This window comes from Babylonia areolata, chromosome 10 (assembly GCF_041734735.1).
Source record: "Babylonia areolata isolate BAREFJ2019XMU chromosome 10, ASM4173473v1, whole genome shotgun sequence".
In the NCBI taxonomy this organism is placed as follows: domain Eukaryota; kingdom Metazoa; phylum Mollusca; class Gastropoda; order Neogastropoda; family Buccinidae; genus Babylonia; species Babylonia areolata.
In genome coordinates, this window is record NC_134885.1 from 42618544 (window position 1) to 42626043 (window position 7500).

The following is a 7500-nucleotide window of genomic DNA, read 5'->3' on the forward strand; positions in this document are numbered from 1 at the left end:
CCACTCCACTCACCTCCACTCCACTCACCTCCACTCACCTCGCACCACTCATCTCCACTCCACTCACCTCGCACCACTCACCTCCACTCACTCACCTCCACTCACCTCCACTCCACTCACCTCCACACCACTCACCTCCACACCACTCACCTCCACCACTCACCTCCACACCACTCACCTCCACACCACTCACCTCCACTCCACTCACCTCCACTCCACTCACCTCCACACCACTCACCTCCACACCACTCACCTCGCACCACTCACCTCCACACCACTCACCTCCACACCACTCACCTCCACTCCACTCACCTCCACTCCACTCACCTCCACTCACTCACCTCCACACCACTCACCTCCACACCACTCACCTCTACTCACCTCCACTCACCTCACCTCCACTCACCTCTACTCCACTCACCTCCACTCACTCACCTCCACTCACTCACCTCCACACCACTCACCTCCACACCACTCACCTCTACTCACCTCCACTCACTCACCTCACCTCCACTCACCTCTACTCCACTCACCTCCACTCACTCACCTCCACTCCACTCACCTCCACTCACTCACCTCCACTCCACTCACCTCCACTCACTCACCTCTACTCACTCACCTCCACTCACTCACCTCTACTCACTCACCTCCACTCCACTCACCTCTACTCACTCACCTCCACTCCACTCACCTCACCTCCACTCACCTCTACTCCACTCACCTCCCACCTCCACTCACCTCTACTCACTCACCTCCACACCACTCACCTCACCTCCACTCACCTCTACTCCACTCACCTCCACTCACCTCACCTCCACTCACCTCCACTCACTCACCTCACCTCCACTCACCTCAACTCCACTCACCTCACTCACTCACCTCACCTCCACTCACCTCCACACACTCATCCTCACCTCCACTCACCTCCACTCCACTCACCTCACCTCCACTCACCTCCACTCCACTCACCTCTCTTCCACTCACCTCCACACCACTCACCTCACTCACTCAACTCCACTCCTCACTCACCTCCACACCACTCACCTCCTACTCCACTCACCTCCACTCTACTCACCTCCACACCACTCACCTCCACTTCACTCACCTCCACACCACTCACCTCCACTTCACTCACCTCCACTCACCTCCACACCACTCACCTCCACTCCACTCACCTCCACACCACTCACCTCCACTCACTCACCTCCACACCACTCACCTCCACTTCACTCACCTCCACACCACTCACCTCCACACCACTCACCTCCACTCACTCACCTCCACACCACTCACCTCCACTCCACTCACCTCCACTCACTCACCTCCACTCACCTCCACACCACTCACCTCCACACCACTCACCTCCACTCACTCACCTCCACACCACTCACCTCCACACCACTCACCTCCACTCACTCACCTCCACTCACTCACCTCCACTCCACTCACCGTCACAGGATTTGAACCCCAAGCTGTGCAAGTCCAGCGGCCAGCCCTGCACTGGTCAGTGCGCCACCAGGGACCCCAGCAAGGCCGAGGGAGGCTGTGACCACCACGCCACCGGCTCCGGCAAGAAGAGGACGACCTCCACATGGGAGGAGGACCACCAGCAAGGACAGAGGGGCGGAGCGGTGCCTGTGCACATCGTGGGCAAGAGGGCCCAGTGGTTCAAACCCACCAGCATGGAAGAGCTGTTCGCTTTGCTGAAGCAGTACCGGGACGCCAACTACCGCCTGGTTTTCGGAAACACGGGATTCGGTCAGATGGGATTGGGTGTTTGTGGGGGTGGGGGTGGGGGAGGAGTGGAGAGAGGGAAGTGTGTGTGTGTGTGTGTGTGTGTGTGTGTGTGTGTGTGTGTGTGTGTGTGTGTGTGTGTGTGTGTGAGTGAGTGTGTGTGTGTGTGTGTGTGTGTGTGTGTGTGTGTGTGTGTGTGTGTGTGTGTGTGTGTGTGCTATTGTTCAGGGGTGAAGGTGGTGGGGTGGGGAGGAGATCAGGCTGGGTCTGGCTGGTCATTATTCTATACTTTTTCCGCGTCCTTTTTGTTTCACTAAAATTCATGGGGCTTTGGAGGTTGTTTGGGGTCTGTATTTGTTGTGTTGTTCGGGTTTCGCTGTTTTTAAATATTTCTCTTACCTTGATTTCTATATATGTATCTGTTAGAATTCTCCAAGCATAGGGCAGGGAATTTGTGTTATTCTTCTTCTTCTTTTCTGCTTGGACTGCCACTGCTTTCTTTTGTTGAGTTTAGTTGGGTTGGATAGCCCTGACTCAGCCATGATAATACATTTACACAGCGCTTTCCAACGCGATTTCTCAAAGCGCTTTACAAGAACACGTCTGTCAGACACAAAGCAACAAGAACACACAGACACCCAGACACACACACACACACACACACACACACACACACACACTCGTGTAAGAAATTTGTGTGGATCCGTGGCATACATATATGTGATGAAATGCCTTGATTATGTAGGTGCTGCTTGAAATATGATGATGATTATTATCAGGTTGTTTTAAGGATATGAGTGAAGGTCTGTGACGGACTGAAAGAAAACCCGCAATGAATTCCAGGTGTGAACAGCTGAAGAACTAAAACCTCTCCTGCCATGATTTGAACTGGGTAGCTGTTGACATGTGTCAGATGTGGCTGTCATTAGGTTGGGTTGGGTGTGGCCGGGGTTGTCATTTGGTTGGGTTGGGTTGGGTTGGTTGAAATGAGTGTGTGGAGGAGGGGGGTAGAGGAGGTACAGGGTAATGTGTGTGTGTGTGTGTGTGTGTGTGTGTGTGTGTGTTGGAGCTCATGTACGTTTATATGTATTTAACTGTGCTTTCATATCTGTGAAACTGCATGTTTGGTACATATCTGTTATGCATGTGTGGGTGTATGTGTGAATGTGTGTCTTCATGTTTTACATTTATTTGCTTATTTATCATCATTGTTATCTTATTTATTTATTTATTTATGATTATTATTATTTTATTATTATTATTATTATTACTACCTTTTTTATATTATAATTATTATTTATTTATTGATTGATTTATTTGTGTAACCTTATCTATTATTTATTCACTTTTTTTTTCTCAAGGCCTGACTAAGCGCGTTGGGTTACGCTGCTGGTCAGGCATCTGCTTGGCAGATGTGGTGTAGCGTATATGGATTTGTCCGAACGCAGTGACGCCTCCTTGAGCTACTGAAACTGAAACTGAAACTGGGTTGGTTGGGTTACTCTCGAGCTGGACTGGTTTGAGCTTGGGTTAGGTTTTATTGGGTTTGGTTTCGTTGGATACCTTCAGGTCAGGTTGGGTTAGGCTACCCGTGGGTGTGGCTGGGTTGGGGCCGCCCTCGGATTGGTCAGACAGCCAATAGGTTGCATTGTGGGTGTTAGTATGTGTGGTTGTTTGGGAATATTTCTTCATCTACATGGCATACTAAATAAACAAAACGGTCATACACGTAAATTGTTACATGTCTCTCTCTCTCTCTCTCTCTCTCTCTCTCTCTCTGTGTGTGTGTGTGTGTGTGTGTGTGTGTGTGTGTGTGTGTGCTGAAACATGAATGGATGTCACAGGAAACGAAAGATGAGCGCCCAATGGCAGTTCTCAGTTGGCTTTACCAAGGTAGGCAGCCTGTTGTGCAAATGACCCAGTGTTTGTAAAGCGCTTAGAGCTTGGTCTCTGACCGAGGATAGGCGCTATATAAGTATCCATATCATAGTCATCATCATCTTCTATTGTATTCGCCTTGTTTACATGTTTGATGTTGTTGGGGTTTTTTCATTTAAGAGAAAGCTGCAGCATTTTCTGGAACCTTGGTGGCTGTTTCCAGGTGTGTACAAAGAACTGGGAACCTGGATGTATGACGTCCTCATTGACCTCAGAGGGGTCAGGGCCATGTATGGCATTGACGTGAGTCCTCTGTCTGTCTGTCTGTCTGTCTCTCTCTCTTCACCAATCTATCGATCTATCTGCTGTCTGTTTCTCCCCTTCACACCACCACTCTCCTCCCTCTCTTTGTTTTTCACCATCTGTGCATATATGCATCAGCACGACGTTAATTAATGATAAAATAATGATTGGCGTTTGTGCTGTGCTTGTTTTAGAGAGAGAGAGAGAGAGTGTGTGTGTGTGTGTGCGTACGTGCGTGCGTACCTATTGCGCACGCGTGCGTGTGTGCGTGCGTGTGTGTGTGTGTGTGTCTGTCTGCGCATGTGAGTGTGTGTGTGTGTCTGTGTTTGTGTGTAAATCCATCGCTTCCCATGCCTGTCAGTATATCTACCTGTACATTGCGTTCATCACATCCTTATATTCTTCTGCTACTACTACTTCTTCTTCTTCTTCTTCTTCCTCCTCCTCCTTCTCTTCTTTTTCTTCTTCTTCGTCGTCGTCTTCTTCTTCTCCTCTTCTTCTTCCTCTTCGTCATTCCTTCCCCTTTCTGTTCCCTACCCCTGTCTTTCTGTCCCCACAGTTTGACCCCACCATAGTTCTGGGGGCCAACCTCAGTCTCAGCAACCTGCTGGAGCTGTTTGAACGTGCCGGCACCGACCCCTCTCTGCAGGCCTACTTCCCGGACTTCGCCGCCCACATGAAGCAGGTGGCCAGCAACCCCATCAGGAACGTGAGTCCAGTTTCTTTTTTCTTTCTTTCTTTTTTTTCTTTTCTTTGCTACCCGATCATCTGCATCGCTACAGTGGCATTACTCTCCCATTTTCACGGCCAATCCCACATTCGTCTGTCGAGGTCACGGCGTCGGCTGTCTGCCCGTAGGGGAACTATCGACGTTAGGTTGCCAGGCAGCCACACACCAGAGGAGACCCTGCACTGCCCTGCTGCCGATCGAGTCACTTCGGTGGTGTTCAGTGGTGCCTGTTCTGAGTGTTCCAGTTACTGTTTGTTTTTCAAGGTGTCAAGGCGTGCTAACTGATCCATATACGCAACACCATAATTATCTGGTTGCTATGGAGGGGAGGGGAGGGGGGAGTAAACAAAACACGTGGAAGGCGAGTGACTGACAAGACACCCACCCGGTGTAACAGCCTCAAACTACCCCCTACTGCTGGAATTTACCCAGGCTTTATTCTGGGCAAGTCTCCACTGACCTCTGAGGGTCATTTGATGGTGGTCAAAATTGATAACCACCCACGCCCTTACCCAGTGGTTTGAAATTACCTCCCCCACACCCCACCCACACACACTCTCCTCTCCTCTCCTCCATTGTAATTTAACTGAAGCAAACGTGGAGGTGTTCTACTTTGACAACCTGTATTGAATTGATCATAACCCTGTCAAATTTGTCCCTGGGAGTTATTTCGAGCCAGGCTAGAAATCACAACAGATTTCTCTGTGTGAAATTCGGGCTGCTCTCCCCAGGGAGAGCGCGTCACTATAGTACAGCGTCACCCATTTTTTTTTTTTTTCCAGCGTGCAGTTTTATTAGTTTTTCCTATCGAAGTGGATTTTTCTACAGAATTTTGCCAGGAGCAACCCTTTTGTTGCCGTGGGTTCTTTTACGTGCGCTAAGTGCATGTTGCACACGGGACCTCGGTTTATCGTCCCATCCGAATGACTAGCGTCCAGACCACTACTCAAGGTCTATAATGGAGGGGGAGAAAATATCGGCGACTGAGCCGTGATTCGAACCAGCGCGCTCAGATTCTCTAACTTCCTATGCGGACGCGTTACCTCTAGGCCATCACATGTGGGTGTGTGTGTGTGTGTGTGTTTATGTATGCGAGTGTGTGTGTGCACGTGTGTATGTGTGTGTGTATGCTTGTGTGTATGTGTGTGTGTTTGTGTATGTATGTGTGTATACGTGTGTGTATGTGTGTGTATGTGTGTGTGTGTGAGTGTGTGTGTGTGTGTGTGTGTGTGTGTGTGTGTGTGTGTGAGTGAGTGTGTGTGTGTGTGTGTGTGTGTGTGTGTGTGCTGACACAAAAGGACCTGTAACATGACAACGGTAACCACGTGCTGCACAGGTGGCGTGCTGGGCGGGCAGTCTGATGCTGAAACACAAGCACCCTGACTTCATCTCCGATATCTACACCATGTTTGAAACCATCGGCACCAAGCTCATTATTGGTGAGGCAGAGAGACAGTGGGAGAGAGAGGGGGGTAGAGAGAGAGAGTTTCAGTTTCAGTTTCAGTAGCTCAAGGAGGCGTCACTGCGTTCGGACAAATCCATATACGCTACACCACATCTGCCAAGCAGATGCTTGACCAGCAGCGTAACCCAACGCGCTTAGTCAGGCCTTGAGAAAAAACTAATAAAAGAAAAAAGAAAAAAAGAATAAAATAAAATAGAATAAAATAATAATTATAATAATAATAGATAAATACATGAAAAAAGAACTACTACTAATAATAATAATATGTATTAGGCGCAAAAACTTGATGAAGTCAACTATAAGCGTACAAAAAAATAAAATAAAATATTTTTTTAAATAAATAAATAAATAATATAATTGAAGAAAGAGAAAAAAAAAAGATAAATAAAAAAGAGAGTGAGCGGAGGGAGATAGAGTGGAGGAGAGAAAGGGGAGGGAGGAGTGACACAGAGACACAGAGAAAGAGGGAGAGAGAGGGAGAGAGAAACTGAGTTTGTGTTGTGTCATGTTGTGTTGTTTTGGTCTTGTTTCCAATCTAACTCTTGCCAACCTCTGTCTCTTTCTGTTGGTGTCTATCTTTCTGCCAGACTGTCTGTCTGTACTACATGTGTGTGTGTGTGTGTGTGTGTGTGTGTGTGTGTGTGTGAAAGCCCAGTGTTCCACTTCAGATGACCCCCCCACCCCCCATCCCTCTCTCTCTCTCTCTCTCTCAACAACATTGGTCCTTGCATACATGGAAATCGTACAAAACGTGATGAGTTTATCTTGTGACGTTCTCACTTTGTGTGTGTGTGAGTGAGAGAGAGACGGCCGGAGAGAGAGCGCGCGCGCGCGTGCCTGTGCGTGTGTGTGTGTGTGTGTGTGTTTGTATGTCTGCCTCTGTCTGTCTGTGCGTGTGTCTGTGTTTGTATCTGTGTCTGTTTGCCATCTGTCTCTATCACAGAATTCAACACGCTTTAACTAATAAATGAGATGACAAATCTATTCTGATTCTGAGTCTTGTTCCCATTCTGGTGTTCTGGCTCTAATTTCGGTCCTGGTTCTGATTCTGGTTCTGATTTTCATTCTATGGCCCGCAGCGGACGGGGATGGGAACCAGCAGCAGGTGACCTTGACCGACTTCATGGCCATGGACATGAAGGGCAAGGTCATCACAGCGGCGGCCCTCCCTACTTACAGCTCTGGTGACGTGTACATCCGTTCTTTCCGTGTGGCACAGCGTCTGCAGGTGTGTGTGTGTGGTGGTGGTGGGGGGGTCGATGGGGGTTCAGTGGGTGGGTGTGAGTATGTATTTTTTTGTGGGGGGTGGGGTGGGGGTGTCTATGTGTGCGTGTGTGGCGGGGGGGGGGGGGTGGTTGTTGTTTGTGTGTGTGTGTGGGTGTGGGTGTGT

At 49.1% G+C, this 7500-nt stretch overlaps 1 protein-coding gene across 3 annotated transcripts in view; it reads left to right on the plus strand.

Annotated features, from left to right (window-relative positions):
• The window catches only part of LOC143287015 (uncharacterized), a 66071-nt gene that overhangs the window by 12861 nt on the left and 45710 nt on the right, over positions 1-7500 (plus strand). For all 3 annotated transcript variants that reach the window (XM_076595022.1, XM_076595023.1, XM_076595024.1), the window contains 5 exons: positions 1458-1758; positions 3836-3915; positions 4475-4624; positions 5982-6084; positions 7190-7338. In XM_076595022.1, coding sequence (XP_076451137.1) covers positions 1458-1758; positions 3836-3915; positions 4475-4624; positions 5982-6084; positions 7190-7338 — 783 coding nt within the window. The remainder of the gene's footprint in view (positions 1-1457; positions 1759-3835; positions 3916-4474; positions 4625-5981; positions 6085-7189; positions 7339-7500) is intronic.